The 18494-nt window shown below is 33.6% G+C and overlaps 1 protein-coding gene across 7 annotated transcripts in view; it reads left to right on the plus strand.

Annotated features, from left to right (window-relative positions):
- CARF (calcium responsive transcription factor) overlaps positions 1 to 18494 on the plus strand; it is a 97007-nt gene that overhangs the window by 22374 nt on the left and 56139 nt on the right. For 4 of the 7 annotated variants that reach the window (XM_049712349.1, XM_049712346.1, XM_049712348.1 and 1 more), the window contains exons 4-12: positions 222 to 342; positions 2032 to 2161; positions 3089 to 3173; positions 6128 to 6317; positions 10891 to 11011; positions 13434 to 13577; positions 15244 to 15477; positions 17143 to 17305; positions 18289 to 18352. In XM_049712349.1, the coding sequence (XP_049568306.1) occupies positions 222 to 342; positions 2032 to 2161; positions 3089 to 3173; positions 6128 to 6317; positions 10891 to 11011; positions 13434 to 13577; positions 15244 to 15477; positions 17143 to 17305; positions 18289 to 18352 (1252 nt within the window). Of the gene's footprint in view, positions 1 to 186; positions 343 to 524; positions 592 to 2031; positions 2162 to 3088; positions 3174 to 6127; positions 6318 to 10873; positions 11012 to 13433; positions 13578 to 15243; positions 15478 to 17142; positions 17306 to 18288; positions 18353 to 18494 lie in introns of those variants that run through there. The other 3 variants (XM_049712351.1, XM_049712350.1, XM_049712352.1) reach the window with 3 other exon arrangements.

Below are 18494 nucleotides of genomic sequence, written 5' to 3' on the forward strand. Positions count from 1 at the left end.
AGGACATAGGATCAAACTGCCTGTTTTGAATCCTAGCTTTACCACTTATCAATTGTGAGACTTTGGGAAAAAATTTTTAGGTACCTCAGTGTTTTCATCTATAAAGCGAAGAAAATGATAGTATCTGCTGTAGAGGTAGGCATGTCTACTAATTTTTTAAGTAATGATTCTTTTGAATCATTGTAGACTTATGCATTTGATTTTTTTAAAATGCCTCCAAGATGATTGTTGCCAGCCCATCAGAAAATGGACAGGTGCTGCGTGTAATTCCATCTACCCAGACAGGAACGACACAAGTGATTGTACCTCAGGGGCAGCTTGTGGATGTGAATAGTCCTCAGGGTGAGTAATCATGGGATATAGGGGATTTAAGAACGTTTTAAAGAACAAACGTATATTCAGAAAATCACCTCATGAAAGTCAGTGCTAAAATTGATCTCTTTGGGTAAGATTGTGAACTGAATGATTAGAAAAAGTTTCTTAGCCCAAATAAATTTCAAGTTCATTTTTCAACTCCTGTCTAGGTTAGCTGTCTATTTCATTTTGGAATTCTGTGAAGCTGGTTGACTCTTGCTTCCTCCCAAATGACCAGTGAGCATAAAATAAATTCTTCTTAATTTTAATAACAGTAATAATGACAGCAACAATAACAAGAACATGGTGCTAATAGCTACTGGAGAAATTTTTATTTTATATTTTTATCAATGTTGTTAGACATGTGACACTTTTTTTTTTTAACTATTCTTCTCATCCTCTTTGCTTTTTTCCTCTTTGTTCCTTCAGATTCAGAAAGAATCATACTCCCCATTTTTTTTAATAAATTTATTTATTTATTTTAATTAATTTATTTTTTGGCTGCATTGGGTCTTCGTTGCTGTGCATGGGCTTTCTCTAGTTGTGGCGAGCGGGGGCTGCTCTTCGTTGTGGTGCGCGGGCTTCTCATTGCAGTGGCTTCTCTTGTTGTGGAACATGGGCTCTAGGCTTGTGGGCTCAGTAGTTGTGGCTCATGGGCTCTAGAGCACAGGCTTAGTTGCTCTGCGGCATGTGGGATCTTCCCGGACCAGGGTTCGAACCCATGTCCCCTGCATTGGCAGGCAGATTCTTAACCTCTGCACCACCAGGGAAGTCCGTATTTATTTATTTTTTATTTTTGTACGTGTTGGGTCTTTGTTGCTGCATGTGGGCTTTCTCTAATTGCAGCGAGCGGGGGCTACTCTTTGTTGTGGTGTGCGGGCTTCTCATTGCGGTGGCTTCTTTTGTTGCAGAGCATGGGCTCTAGGCGTGCGGGCTTCAGTAGCTGTGGCATGTGGGCTCAGTACTTGTGGCTCATGGTCTCTAGAGTGCAGGCTCAGTATGTGGCACATGGGCTTAGTTGTTCCGTGGCATGTGGGATCTTCCTGGACCAGGGCTCGTACTCGTGTCCCCTGCATTGGCAGGCAGATTCTTAACCACTGCACCACCAGGGAAGTCCCCCTATTTCTTTTTATTTTATTCTTTTTCTACCTATTTGATATTATCCCTATTCGTTCTTTTCCTTTTTCTTCCCTTCCTTTTCCACCTATTTGAATCTCTTTTCTAACATCATAGCTACACTGTTGTCATGTTTTCATAGATAATGGTTTAGGGCAAATAATTCTTACTTTAGTGTTATGATTCTTTGTCTTTGATAACAGTTGTTACAACTTAAGGAAAAGAAAACATAGTTTGCAGAAAACATTACAAACATGGTATAGAAACTAAAAGAATTAGTCTTACATTTTCCTATTATATTGTGATACTATTAATATAACAATTACTTCTACCACTTTTATATCCTAGCTGTTCAATATAAGTTCCAAAACTTTAGTAGTCAGTATTACAGTTTAAAAGTAAACAAGTTTATCAGAGAAATTCTCAATAAAGTATAAGTTTTATTATCTTTAGCTTCAGAGTATATCTTTCCTATTTCAAATGTATTAGTTCCAGTTCATTACATTCTCATGGTCTTATTCAAGATATTGATGTTGCTTTGTTCTTGTTCTTATTGTTAAGATGTCTCTGAAGAGAAACCCAGTGACGGAAACTTACCAACTGTAAGAGTGGATTCTCTAGCAGACAGTAACAGTAGTTACATTCTTCATCCACATGCATCCCTCACATTGCCCAAAAAGACAGTGACCAGGTGAGTCAATGAGAAAGAGGAGCTCATCTTTGAACATCACCATGGAAATCTCTTTTTACATTATCACATTTAAAGCTGGCTGACTATAGAAAAGATCAGAAATTCAGAAAATAGAATAAACCATCATCAAATACATCCTTAATCATTTTAATAACATCTTGGCAATAAGGGAGCTACTTTAGAATCTATAAAAGGCCAACGTGCTACTTTTCCTCAGTGACATTTGCCTGTTATCTTTTGAAGCAATCTGTAAACATCTGGCACTAATACAGTTTTTTAAAAAAAGAAATATCCATTCTAGGTCCTATAATTTTTAATGGTTCATCACATTTTTATGCATTTAATTCCTCTGTGGTAAAGTGTTTAAAATGTTTTTTGTTAATGTCTATTTCAGCTTTTATTTTTGCCTAAAAATAACACTGTTTATAATAATTTAGGGAAATATAGACATGGGTTTTGTATTATATTTTAATTGTTCTATGAAATATTTTAAAGGTAACATAATATTTGTGACATTTAACTTTAGAACTTGACGTAATATCTTGTTACTGTTAATAAGTCACCTGAAGATGGTTTATTCACTCATTTTTTGTTAAATGAAAAATAATTATGTGAGAATACAAAATAAGCTCTGAGAAAGATATATAAAACACTTGAATTTGTTGAAACTACAGGTATTTGGAAGAACAAAGTTAGACTTTTGCTTTAGCAATTGATAAAATAGTAATGATTAAAAAAAGCATAATTACATCCATCAGACCGATCTGCCATTATTATTACAATTTCTAATTGATGACCTCAGTATTGTCTTTGACTGGCTAAGAGGATAAAGCAACTGAATGCTGTGTGTGTGTGTGTGTGTGTGTGTGTGTGTGTGTGTGTGTGTGTAACTTGTAATATATATTTATATATGCCCCCCCATCCCAGAATACTTGAAGAACCCTTTTTGGCTCCACTCCAGCCACTTTCTTCTAACACACCTATATGGGCCTGTCGTCTTAGGAGCTGTGAGGTGAGTTAAAAAATAATCCTTATGTAGATTCACTTAGTTGATTATAACTACAATTCATCCCAAAATGTCCACTTTTGAGTACAACTAATAGAAGCTGTATCTGTAATATTTTGTTCATGTTTGTGCTCTTTTATTCCTTAGAGCTTGTAAGCTCTGTTAAAGCAGAGATCTTATAAATCCCTTCACACTTCACTGTCATTTCATTTCTTCTCTTACAACTCTTTTCCCTTGTCTTCCATAAAACTTCACTGTCATGTTTCTCTACTTTTTATCCTTTAATCATTCCTTCTGTTTCTTTGCTTGGCATTTATTTCTTTTCATATTCTCAGCAGAAATTCTTCAAGAGTCACCATTTGACCTTGTCTTATTTCTCTACATTTTATCCCTTGTAGAGCTTAACAGCTTTGTTGACTTTCAATTCTCAGTTTTATAAAAATGATTCCCAAATCTCTATCACCAGTTCTTTAATTCTGCCCTTGCTTTTGTCCCAGATCTCTAGCTACTTACTTGAAGCTTTACTTAGATTTCACCTCAAATTCACCATATCTAAAGAGAAATTATCTGCCATACCACAACTAGCTCTACTTCCTAAATTCCTTGTCTGTGTAATAACAAATACCATCTCCTTAGATACAAAGTTTTAGACTAATTTCTTCCTTTCCCATATTCAGATAGTCACCTGATTCTTTTAGTTTTTTTCTTTAAAGTGGTTTAAAGGGAGCTTTTCCCACAGACCTTTGTTATCTTGAACTCAATTATGGTAACAGCCTTCCCATTAATCTCTTTGACTTTTCCATTTCTAGTCCTTACTGTGTAGTTTTCTAAAACTACTTATCTTTAAATATTACTTTCATTGTCTTTTCTCACTGCCCAATAAGCTCAGTGTTATTTTTCCACATCATTTAGCCACTTGTTACTAGCTTTCAAGGTCTTCTATAATCAGGTATCACCTTATCTTATCCTTTTTTATTTCCTGCTTTTCTCCAATTCATCTTTCATTCGTGTTAACCAAGTATTCCTACTTGGTACACACACTTCAGAATCTTCCTTTATCTCCTCCTTCACTTGTGTTTATTTCCATTTCCTAATATGTTATTTTTTCTTGTACTAACCTTTCTAACTACTATTCTTCAAATCCCAATGCAAGTCCTATATGTCTTTTCTGTAATAGTCTAATGATTACTTTATCTTTTACCTATTTATCTCTTAAAATTTTATCTATGTATTTATTTGGTTGTGCCGGCTCTTCTTTGCGGCAGGCAGGCTCCTTAGTTGCAGCTCACGGGCTCCTTAGTTGTGACATGCAAACTCTTAGTTGCAGCATGCATGTGGGATCTAGTTCCCTAACCAGGGATCAAACCTGGGGCCCCCTGCATTGGGAGCGCGGAGTCTTATCCACTGCGCCACTGGGGAAGTCCTTATTTATCTCTTAAAATTCTTTGATAATTATTACCATTACCATTCTTAATTATTTGCTAGCTTGGGTTGTTCACTATTATATACCTTTTAGACTATACACTTTTTGTGGAAAAGGACCATGCACTTCTACATATAAACCATATATGGTAATGAGTAATTATTAAAATGCTTCATTGTTTTAAACAAATCTTAAAATATGGCAAGGAAAAACATTACTTGAGTTTTAATGTTTTGAGAAAATGTCTAATCATGAAGTCTAATGATGTATTACATTTGTTAGGACATCATCACTGTTGTTGCTTTTCTAAGTGTTACGTACGTATGTATGTATAGACAGTAAGATTTTTTTTCCCTTCACACTTTTTGTTAGTCATAGTTTTTCACTGGTTTCCTAAAGGTACTATTCTTGTAGTTTGATGAGGGTTTTTAACATCATTATTATAAACTTTATGAAATGCTATGGACATTAAAGCATTAGCAATTATGTGGCCAAATTACTTCATTTTACACCATGGTACATTGTGTAGGTAATCTAACATCATATATCTTGTAAGAAATTAGTTAAAACTGTCCAGCAGCCTGAATTATCTCAAAGATTGAAGGATTCTTTTTCTCCAAGCTATATCAATAGTGAAAAACATTTTTGGTTAATGGCTGAAGAAATATTTTCTGCATTTTGCTTAAAAATATTGCTTAGTAGTCCTTTTTACTTTTTGAATTTCCATTTAAAGGTGTTTTTCTTATAGGCATTTTTTAGATTTGACCAAAATCTGTTAGTTGGACAAATTTCAATACTGCATTAAACTTTTATCTCCTGATATGGGTCTGACTGCATTGTACTAATTCCAAATTTTTCCTTTCATTAACAACATTATATGCTGCATTCATTTTATTTGTAAAAACATGCTATAGCTAGAGTTAATGTTCCTACTTTTATTTGTAGGGATATTTTGATGAGGAAATATCTAGGCTAGAAGAAAATTCATAAGCATAGGCATTTTCGTTATTTTTAGGGGAAATTGTAGATAATATATTGTTTGGAATCAGAATATCTCTTTTTATTATGGCTCAAAGTATACCTACAACAGTATGTTGATACCTTCCTTTTGTTAAATGTATTCTTGCCAGGTGAAATGTTTAGTCTAATTAGGAGGGAAAAGATCTCTATTCCACATCTCTGCTCTTATTCCCTATAAGGGAGAAACATACCTGGAATCAATTCTAGGTCTAAATGCATTTCAGTTTAAGAGATCACAGTTAAAAAATTTCTCTGGGTATAGAAAAAGCTTTTCTTCTAGTTGAGGGATACTCACAATGTTGTGGATAGATAATATCAATTTATTTACATGATTTGTTTATACCTTGCCTTATTTCAGGAAGAATTTAAGACAGCTTACAAAAATACTTAAGAATATATTAGCAAGGTGGAAGTTAAAAGTGGGAGCTAAAGAATAAAGAACAAGAATGGAACCATAAAATGGAAGTAAGAAATGTATATCTGAATAAGTGATATGTGTGTGAATTTCTACATGCAGAAAATTGGAGATTCATACCGTGGCTACTGTGTAAGTGAGACTGAATTAGAAAGTGTTCTAACATTTCACAAGCAGCAAACACAGAGTGTTTGGGGGACCCGCCAATCTCCAAGCCCAGCCAAGCCAGCTACACGCTTGATGTGGAAATCCCAGTATGTCCCATATGATGGAATCCCATTTGTCAATGCAGGTACTTTTTTAAAGATTTATTTTAAAAAGTTCAGCAGCAGCCATGATCTGTTGTGAAAATGTGGTTTTCCTAAGGTGATAACATTTTCATTTTGGTAGATGACAACTGACTGTTAATTGGTGAAAATGCATATTAAACTAAAAAGAAAACTTACAGTAAATATAACCAATTATTTTATGTTGTAAAATTGTATTTTAGTATATTAGGGTAAATAAATAATACTTCATACTGAAAAATAGAAAGTAAAAAATATTTAAATTCCGGGTAGACCTATTTAATAAAAATCAAACCATAGAGCAGTTTTATTATTTTAAATATGTATAGCTGGTTGGTGTTTTTTTTTTTTTCCATCCAATCCTGATAGTCTCTCCTTCTCTCTTGATTTGTCTTTTGGGAAAAAAATCGGTGTCCATTTTATATAGTGTATAACTCAGGAGTTACTGTATAGAACTGGTATACAATCTGGAGTTATTATATAGAATTCTAATATTAGGGTTCTCAAGTATCAGGTATGTTACATACAGCATTCTCAAACACTGGGCTAGTGTTTACTAAAGCAGTAGAGTTTCAGACAATTTCCAGAGAGTCACCCTAGGACTAGTCAGACCCCAAAGAACCTAAGAATAAGTGATTTATTTGAGAAATATGGGGGCATTAATTTAACTACAAGAGTTGCAGCCTCATCCTGGACCTCTGAGGGTAAAGAGAACTACTTAGAGGAAGCTGAGATAAATGTAACCCCTTCTGCCCAGGTTTTATTCTCCTCCCCAGTTTAAATCCCTTCTTAACTCCCCTCAGGCAGCTACTACATGAATTTGGTGTGTATTTTTATACTTTATCATACATGTTTGTATTTATAATAATATATTTTATTGATTTGAACATATTAAAGTATATGTAAGTAATAAACTATAGATATTCTTAGGTAAACTTTTCACTCATTCTTATTTTTGAAATCTATCCATATTGATAACTATAAATTCTAGTTAACCCAATTTAATTATTATATAATTTAACATTATATAATAATCTGTTACTTAAATTTGGTCATTCCAGCGTATGACCAAACTGCAGTTATTTTTCTACTAATGATCATTTAGGTTGTTTCCAATTTTTCAATATTACAAAGAATTCTATGGTCTGACCTCCATGATACATGTTTTCTGTTGGAAAGTTGTAAGTAGTTTACTAGAGTGTGTGCATTAAAGTGGAATTACTTTACAAGATTATCTCAAGTTGCTCTCTAAGGTGGTGTTCAGGTCCAAAATCTCTAAACTTTTTTTTCCCAAATGTATTTCAGAATTCTGTATTTTTGGACTATAATATGGTAATATTACAGAATACTCCTAGCAAGTATTCCATAGACAATATCACATAATCAAACACAGTAATTCATTATGCATAGCCACACTAAAAGGAATAAAGACTATAAATAGCCTCATAAAGTTCAGGTCAGGTTTTGCAGCCAAATGTATTCCAAAAATTTTTGTTTTCCATGCTTTTTAAATATGAGAATCGTACGTGAGGAATTGACAACCTGTATCAATTTTTAGTCCTTTGAGCAATGTATGAAAATTTCCCTTTCGCACATTCATTCTATGATTTGACATTGTCAGATTTTAAAAATCTTTATGCTATGGGAATTTTCATATGCATATCAAATTAGAGGTAATAATGTATGAAATCTCGTAACTCCGTGTATGCATCATCCAGCTTCAACAAGTATCAGCATGTGGTCAATCTTGTGTCATTTATACCCCTACCCACTTCTTCAGGAAATTCCAGATATCATTTCATCTATAATTACTAAAGATGATTTTACAGGAAATTCCAGATATCGTTTCATCAATAATTACTAAAAGTATATAAGGTATTTAAGGTATTAAAGTATATATCTGAAATATAAGGATATCCCATTATCCCACTTTAAAAAATTAACAGTAATTTATTTTTTTTTTTTTACTGTTGTAATTTTTAATTTTTTGGCCACGCTGCGTGGCATGTGGAATCTTAGTTCCCCAACACCCCCTGCAGTGGAAGCGTGGAGTCTTAACCACTGGACCACCAAAGGAGTCCGAACAGTAATTTCCTAATATCATAAGTTGTCCATTGTTCACATTTCTCCACTTACCATAATTCTTTTTGCAGAGGTTTGTATAAATTCACATGCAAACCAAGTTTATGGATCAAATTTGGTTAAGTTACCAAGTTTATGGATCAAATTTGGTTAAGTTTCTTCTCATCTAAAAACTTCTCTCCTCTTTTCCCCCAGGTAGTTTGTCCTGTGCACTTTGCCATATTCAGGATTTTGCTGATTCTATCTCTGGTGTTTTTTAACATGTTCTTTTATCTCCTGTATTTCCTGTAATCTGTTAGATGTATGAGTTTGATTAAATGAAGATTTAATCTTGATTAAAGTATTTTGCGAGAATACTTCATAGGTGTGCTGTGTACTTCTTATCACTACCTATGTAGCATTTTTAACTGTAAGATTGATCAGTGGATTCAGTTGTTTTAGAGTATTGTCAAATTTTTTATGTTTACCAATTTGAAGAGTGTGAGAGAGTATCTTACTATTGTTTTATTTTTTTAAATTAATTAATTTTTGGCTGTGTTGAGTCTTCGTTGCTGCACATGGGCTTTCTGTAGTTGCGGCGAGTGGGGGCTACTCTTCATTGCGGTGTGTGGGCTTCTCATTGTGGTGGCTTCTCTTGTTGCGGAGCACGGGCTCTAGGCGTGTGGGCTTCAGTAGTTGTGGCAACGCGGGCTCAGTAGTTATGGCTCGCGGGCTCTAGAATGCAGGCTCAGTAGTTGTGGTGCACGGGCTTAGTTGCTCCGTGGCATGTGGGATCTTCCTGGACCAGGACTTGAACCCATGTCTCCTGCATTGGCAGGTGGACTCTTAACCAGTGTGCAACCAGCGAAGTCCTTAGTATTGTTTCAATTTGCATTTCCCTGTTTACTAGTGAAGTTGAGCGTCTTTTTATTGTTTATTTAATATCCTTTTGTTTCCTTTCTGAATTACCTATTCATAGTCTTTGCCCATTTTTCTGTTTGGTAGTTAGTTTTTATTTTTAAATTATTTATGGTTCTTTATATTCTGCATATTAATTCTTTGTTTTATGTATTATAAAATATTGTTTCTCAAACTGTGATTTTCCTTTTACCATCATTTAGAAGAAGTTAGTTATCAGCCTTATCAACACTTTTATTCATGGTTGGTGTTTTTCAGGGTTTTAAAATATATATATTTATTTATTTATTTGGCTGCATTGGGTCTTAGTTGTGGCACGCGGGATCTTGCGGCACGCGGGCTCTTCGTTGTGGCACGTGGGCTTCTCTCTAGTTGTGCTGTGCAGGCTCTAGAGCATGTAGGCTCAGTGGTTGCAGCTTGTGGGCACTCTGGTTGTGACGTGTGGGCTCTAGAGCACGTGGGCTCTGTCGTTGCTTGCCCTGTGACATGTGGGATCTTAGTTCCCCGACCAGTGATCGAACCTGTGTCCTCTGCATTGGAAGGTGGATTCTATCACTGGGCCATCAGGGAAGTCCCTGGGGTTTTGGGTTTTATATTTGAAAAGTTTGCTGTACCCTACATAGATTAGGATATCCAACTTAAAATCCTAGATTGTATAGTTTTCACATCTGCTTATTTGTGTTATCTATGGTACTGTAACAAATTACCCCAAATGTGGTGGTTGAAAACAACAAACATTTATTGTCTCACAGTTTCTATGGGTCAGGAATCCAAGAGCAGCTTAACAAGGTGGTTCTGCCCCAGGTTCTCTCACAAGACTGCAATTAAGATGTTGGCTGGATCTGCCGTCGTCTCAGGACTTGACTGGGGGAGGATCTGCTTCCACGCTCACTCATGTGGCTGTTGGCAGGCCTTATTCCTTGCCAGGTGGGCCTCTTCACAGAGCTGTCTCACCACATGATATCTGATTTCACCAGGAGAGAGCAATCCAAGCAAGAGCAAGAAAGTACCCAAGATGGAAGTCACAGTCTTTTTATAACCTAATATCAAAAATAACATCCTGTCACTTCTGCCATGTTCAGTAGAAGTAAGTTAGTAAGTCTAGCTCATGCTCAAGGGGAGGGGATTACCAAGGACATGAGTACTAAGAGGCAGAGATCATTGGGAGCCATCTTAGAGGCTGGTAATCACATTATTCTAACAGCTCAAATAGAAATAAGGAAATAAGGAATTATAAAAGGAAATAAAATTTTAAATGATATTAATATTTACTAACAAATGTAGCATTTGCTAATTTCTACTTATAAAGTAGTAAATTTTATTATTAAAAACCATACATATGTAAATACCAGTTGACAGTCAGTAAATGTGGTATTTGCTAATTTCCTTACCATAATGCGGTACATTTGGTAACTATTACAATAAACTTTTATATTTATGTGTTTGTACATCTTAGTAAGTCTTACTGATGTTTTGTTTCCTTAAGGTTGTATAATTGGAAGTAGATTTTGTCATTGCCACCACCAAGTTATTTTTAATCTAGTGTCCAGAACAGATGGATACTTGAATTAAATATCAATAGTTGGTTTTGGCCCACAGGGAGTAGAGCTGTGGTAATGGAGTGTCAGTATGGGCCAAGAAGAAAAGGTTTCCAGTTAAAAAAAATCAGTGAGCAGGAAAGCAGGTCTTGTCAACTCTACAAAGCTACTTGTCCAGCCCGGTAAGCTTTATTTTCTTTTATTTCTTTTTTATTAAGTACTTATTTTTGAATAGCTAATATGCACATTTTTATTAAGTTTAAGCAGTGCCAAAAGCATACAGTGAAATCTGTTTCCTCTTACCCCTGCTTCCTGTGTCCCACTTTAAGGCAACAACTCTTACCAGTTTCTTGAGTAACCTTGCAAAGATATTCTGTGTATATGCATATAGGTATATACTCTACTGTCATAAATGTTGAAGATCTCAGTAAAGATTACTAATATTTTCTTTCCTTAAATTTGGGTAGTAGCATACCTTCTTTCTGGCTATGAATTCACATTGATACATTTCCATTCTGAATGCCTATTGTAGTTATTTGCTGCACAGCTATTATGCTTCATACTAGTATGAATGTAGAGATATATACAACTCTACATTTAAAAAAATTTTTTATTGAAGTATAGTTGATTTACGATGTTGTGTTAATTTCTGCTGTACAGCAAAGTGATTCAGTTATACGTATAAATATTCTTCTTCATATTCTTTTCCATTATGGTTTATCACAGGATATTGATATAGTTCCCTGTGCTATACAGTAGGACCTTGTTTTACTCTATTTTTTTTCATTCTCAGTATATCTCAAAGTTGGCTCCATGTCTATATTTAAATGAACCGATTACTTCTTTTTATTGATTGATCAACTGATTTTAAAAAGTGAGATAAAATTGACATATAAATTATGTTATTTTCATGGTTCCTTCTTTTTAATAGCTATATAATATTTCATTTATAGATGAATTATCATTTACTTAATTAGTCCTCCAACAATGGACATGTAGGCTCTGGAAAATATTCTTTATTATTATATACAAAGCTTCAGCTAATAACATTGTACCTATTTGTACACTTGTGTAAGTATATTGATGGAATAAATTCCTTGAAATGAAATTGCTAGGGCAAGTGTTGTATTCTTTTTAAATGTTGACAGGTGTTGCAGAGTTGCTTTGTAGAGTGATTTTACCAATTGTATTCATACCAGCAACGTAGAAGACCAGCAGAGTAAGTTTTAGGTAGAATAGGACTACTGAGTAGTCATTGCTGTGGCTGAGAATGAAAAATGTGCACCAATAAAAGATTTTTGTAATGTTCTTTACTAATATTCTTTTTTCACACATTGAAAGTGTTTTAAATCATAAGATAAAATTTTTAAATAACACGTAAATGTTGGATTTAGTTGAGCTTTGAAACATTTTACTTTAGCATTACATCTCATATCACAAACCCCAGCATTCTCAAGAAGTTTTTAAAGCCAGTTAAGAAGACTTTTCATGTTTAATCTGATAATGATAACTTTAGACAATATTTAAACCTGACCATTAAACAAAACTTTGCTTTTAAATATAAGCAGTGTAGATCATTAAACAAAACATTGCTTTTAAATATGAGCAATGTAGAACTTCAGATATAACTTGGGAGAAAATCTATACGTGAAGAGATAATTTTATTCTCTATCATTCTATAAGTACTTTTTGAGTATCTGCTCTGTGCCCAGCAACAACATTGGGTGCCATGGGAAGGAGGGGAGACTAAAAGAGGTATATGATTTTACTTAATCATGGGAAACTTAAAATATTGTTGGGGTAGATCAGGAAGCAACAAACTATAAAACAACATAATAGTATTGTATATAATGTTAAATATGTGGATTAGCTAACTGTCTTCAGAGAAGGAATATATCCTAGCAAACTCATTAACAGGAAAGAAAATGGAACTTAACCTGGATACTGAAGTTTAGATTGAATTTGGTAGATAGAGAATTAGAAGGAAGATATGGTAGGGTAGGAGAATGATATAAAGAAAGATATAGCATGATTGTGTATTTGGTATCAGAGGAGGAAGGAACATTGAGATGATAAACTTCACAGGAAAAGCAATTTTATATTTGAAGTGATGAAAAGATGGGTAAATAAATTAGAATCATATAGAATGCCTTGAATGCTAAGAAATTTGTGCTTGATTAAAGAACAGATGGATTCTTCAACAGAGAAGTACAAATGCAAAGAATTATTGTGGCATTGATATATCTAGTGGATTTAAGAAATGGAAGACTGGAGGCCTAGAGGCTCCAGAAGGCAGGTAGTAAAGTAATCCAGGTGTGAGGTGTTTACAGCTTCAGGGAGAATGGAGAAGAGACAGATCCAGAAAAAAAAAAGTTAATATTCATAATATTTAGACATTTTTACTAAAGTAATGATTATTAACTTGCTGAGTATTATACACGGAAAATATGGCATATCTTTCACATAATTATCTGAATGCTTTCTAGATTAATCGAATTTTCTCTATAAACTCTGCTAAACTAATGCTAAAGTAAACTTGTGGTTGATAAGTTAGTCTTGAGGTTATAGTATAATGAAAACAATTCTTCTTTTTCTTATAAAAAGGATTTACATTAAAAAGGTACAGAAATTTCCTGAATATAGAGTTCCTACAGACCCCAAAATTGACAGGAAAATAATCCGAATGGAGCAGGAAAAAGCCTTTAACATGCTAAAGAAGAACTTGGTAGATGCTGGTGGTGTTCTTAGGTATGACATTTATATTGTTCTTTTATTTTACAAATTACTTCGCTCCATTTGGAAGAATTCTGTAATAAGAGAAATTATTATGTTTTCCAATTATTTCATTAAGAAATGGTTTTTATAAGGTAGATAGATGTCTTATTAGTTGCTCCCTAGGTATTAAAATGATTTACCACTGTATAAGCCATTGAGTTTATCGTCCAAATGTGGATAATTTTAACCAAAGAATTCTTTATACAATGTGGAAGTTTTTTCCCCAAATGATAAATACATATTTAGCAACACATTTTATTATATATTTAGTACGTTTTTTCAGATACTTATTAGGAACTGAACTTGCAGTCACCTACATATATTTTTAAAACCCATCTTTGATTACTTATGGCAGCCAGATATGAATTCTAAGCCCTATATAAAATTCCATTTTATATCTTTTATGCTTCAGGTTTTAAATAAGAAATATTAGCTTTCTTTCTTACTTTCATTTATGTGCTAGTCCAGGTGAAGAATTTATAAGGGGGTTAAGTGTATGGAATACAGTTTTTATGTGATCTTTAGAAAAAGTTTCAGATATATGAAAAATAAATACAATCAATAATTAGACTCTTCAGTTTGGAGAACATTTTGTATAATTTTTAAGTAGGCTCCGTTTCATGCAATATCAGACAGTGCAAGCATTTTGTATAAAGATATTTATTAAAACTGTATCCTATCAGATAAGTTCATTTTCCTAGAATCTGTTTTACTGCATGGCTGTAAGAAATCTGTGTTCACCTTTTAGTTGATTCTCTTGCTCATTGGGGCAAAAGGAGCTGGAGTGCTATGGGGGCAGTATGTTGAGTTCCTGTCTGAGAACATTCCCTCACATAGCTCGATCTTCGTAGGCACTAAATTTTATCCACTCTTTGGTTAGGAGGATTATACGTACAACACAGAAGTTGTAATTTGGGAACAAAATGGTAGAAGAATGGGAAAATACACAATTCAAAAGATGATTTTAAAATCTCATTATTTTGAGGTAAAGTTTACTTAATATGAAATTTTAAATACCATTTTCATGTATACCTAAATCTTGCACCCTCCTTAACTTTAAGGACATAGTAAAAGTCTATAAAGGTTTATAAAGATTTTTATTTAATTGGGTATAAAGCCAATCTTAGAAGAGTTAAGACAGAACATTTTAACTTTTATTTATATTTATTTTATTTTTATTTAATTTACGTAAAAATTTTAAATTTACATTTATTTAATATCATATAATCATATAATTTTTCTTAAACGATGATTCCTTCTCCTGATGAGTATTAACATAAGTAACTATGATTGTTGCTTTTTTTTTTTTTTAATTTATTGATTTTTGGCTGTGTTGGGTCTTTGTTTCTGTGCGAGGGCTTTCTCTAGTTGTGGCAAGCGGGGGCCACTCTTCATCGCGGTGCGTGGGCCTCTCACTGTCGCGGCCTCTCTTGTTGCGGAGCACAGGCTCCAGATGCGCAGGCTGAGTAGTTGTGGCTCACGGGCCTAGTTGCTCCGTGGCATGTGGGATCTTCCCAGACCAGGGCTCGAACCCGTGTCCCCTGCATTGGCAGGCAGATTCTCAACCACTACACCACCAGGGAAGCCCTGATTCTTGCCTTTGTCTAGTAATATAATTTTAAATATTTTTTCTTGTCAGGTGGTATGTACAGTTACCTACTCAGCAAGCTCATCAGTATCACGAATTAGAGACTCCCTGCCTCCCTTTATCACCTTCCCCTTTTCCTATGTCTTCTCTTGAAGAAGAGGAAGCTGCAGTTAGAGATGAGAACTGTACATTACCCTCACGTCTACATCCTCAAGTAGCACATAAAATTCAAGAACTAGTATCACAGGGAATACAACAAGTGTATGCAGTAAGGAAACAGCTAAGGTACAGTAGAAACAAATTGTTCTTTTTCATTTCTGTTTGTTGGTTTAAATAATACACTTAATATTATAGACATTTTCCAGGATATAGGCTATCAGAGTAGATAAGGAATATAGTTTATTAATTTATTAAAATAATCTTATTTATGAACTGATCATTTTTCTGCAGATGCTTGGCAAGCCATAAGTAATGATTCGAATTACTCATTTGAGATATTCCATATTCAGGTTTGGCAAATTGGACTATTTCTAAATGATATATACATTGAATTATGTACTAAATACCTTTACAGAAAAAAAATTTGTAGAAAAGATTTTAAAACGTGGGCCAAGATACTTGTTTTAACCTGTTTGAAATGCAATTAAATTTTATTACAACAAAAGAATGTGGATAGTTTTTTTGTTTAATGAAATTTTATAGATAGTACTCTGGTCTAATTTTATTGATACTCAGGATATAATAATAATTATTACGTGGCACTTAGTATGTATGTGCCAGCTATTGTGCTAAGCACTTATAGGTATGATCTCATTTATTCTTATGACTCATGAAGTTTGTGTATTTATCCTCATTCTGCAGATGAGGAAATGGAGACTCAGGGTGGTTAAAGATATACAGGCAGAACTGAAATCTAGGTCTGACTACAGCCTGTGCTCTCCAGCATGATTTCTGCTACTTAACTGACCTTATTCCTTCTGGTTATTGTGTAGTCTGATCTGAACAACACAATGAGTATTTCCCAGGATTATTTCTTAATTAATACATGACTTTTCTATTTAGCAGCTTTCTTAGACATTTTATGTTTATTTCCATTGGGGCATTCTTAGAACAGAGCCAAAGTTTGGTAAGCCATCCACTATTTTACTAAACCTATATTGTAGAAACAGAGGTATAATACAGCTCTTCAATGTGGTCTACTGAATGTAATGCACAAAGAATATATATATTGAATTTTATCATTTCTTTTATATCTTTATTTTTTATAACCATCGTATGGCAATGCTGCCTTTTATTTCTATCTTCTCATTTGTCTACTTGTAAAATTTGAGCAGACGTATTTCATATATTAATTGATGACTTTTGAAAGCAATGAAACATGATGTTTATATGTATAACTTTGGTATAGGCCCAGTCTCTCTTACTTACTAGCTAGGTGTATAACTTTGGGGAAATGATTGGGTTGGCCAAAAAGTTCATTCGGATTTGTCCCTAACAGCTTACGAAAACCCGAACGAACTTTTTGGCCAAAGCAATACTTAACTTCTGTAGCCCTCTGTTCTCTCATCTGTAAAGTAGGAATGATAATTATACCTACCTCACAGGATTATAGTGTGGGTTAAAGGAGATACTAGATGTGAAGTGTTCAGTGCAGTGCCTGGCATTCAAAAACATATTATATTTAAATTGAAAATAGTGATTTCGTTAAATTCATAAAAATATCAAAGCTCATTCTAAGATATATAGGTGTTTAACCAATGAAAATATTACATTTCTTTAATCTGCATGAATTCCATGACTTAATGTATGGGAAAAAAGTGGAAAAATATAAATTACTTATAAAGCTGTAAACCATACTTAGAAGTTTATACTAAAAGAGAACTCTGTCATTTGAGCTGAATTAGATTGCTAGATTGTTTATGTTTTTATTCTATTTTATATTCTCCATAGAAAATTTGTGGAAAGGGAACTGTTCAAACCTGATGAGATACCTGAAAGACATAATTTATCCTTTTTTCCAACTGTAAATGATATAAAAAATCACATCCATGAGGTACAGAAATCCTTGAGAAATGGAGATAATGTATATAACTCAGAGATTATTCCAGCAACGGTATGATTACAACTGTAATTCCTTGTTTTATTACAACAATCCTTCTCAGCTGATGCATGATTGCTATTAGGCCATATAACTTATAACTTATTTCCTTATAACTGTGATATAAGGAAAAATGGTAGTATCTTTTTCTCAAAATGTGAACACTATGAACTCTCAGATAATGATTTGACTAAAATATTTTTTATTACTCTCACAAGAAGAAATATCAGCGAATTTCCAACCCTGACTATAATAACAATAGTAATCTTCACTTAAAAATCAACACATATTATCTCTGTAAAAAGTATATCTTATTCATTTAACAGATATTTATTGAGTACATACTGTGTATATCTCCACCTCTTTTTAAAATTTCAATAGAAGCAAGTTTAAATAGAATAGTTCAGAGTTGAATACACAAAGTGATGATGTTGGTTCTATATGCTGTCTATGGATATAAAGTTTACCTCACATTGTGATACTGTAGCTTTCTCCAGAAAAGTGGCCATTTCTATGAAAATTTTGCCTAATCTGAAGAGATTAATGTAGTTACCCAGGAACTGCTAATTGTAATACAAGCAGTGATTTTGGCATTAAAATCTCAAGTAGCAGTATTCTTTTCTCTATACATTTTTACTCTCTAAATTCAGTAACTGAATAGATTGAGACTTTTTTAAGCTAGAGCTACTATTCTTTTCTGTCCAAAACTCTTAGTTATTCACTATCCAAAATTCAGGAACTAAAACAGATTTGGTTAGCAGTAGTCTTTGCCATCTACACTTGCTATCCAAATTCTTGCTATCTGACCTTAGGAAGCTAATTTATTTGCATAGTTAAATATACTTAATACTTTGAGAATGTGAACAAAGAGAGTAATTACAGAATAAAGCACATTTATACTATGACTGAATAAGATATGACAGTTGCATTGCTGTTTTAAAATAGTTTTCAGAATAAATGCTTTGTTCTTTTTACTGAAGTAAATGTTCCCATTTCAGCTTCAATGGACTACAGGTAGTGGGAATATTCTCAGAGAGACTGTGACAGTTACACTTGCAGAAGGTAGGTTATCTTGAATACTTTTAAGATATAAAATCAAACAGTGTTAAAATTGGAAGACATTTAAGATGTTATCTAATTTATCTCATCTAATTTATGGATAAGGAAACCATGTCCCAAAGAGGCAAGAGCAACTATGTTAGGA

Source organism: Orcinus orca, chromosome 7 (assembly GCF_937001465.1).
Source record: "Orcinus orca chromosome 7, mOrcOrc1.1, whole genome shotgun sequence".
NCBI classification, from domain to species: domain Eukaryota; kingdom Metazoa; phylum Chordata; class Mammalia; order Artiodactyla; family Delphinidae; genus Orcinus; species Orcinus orca.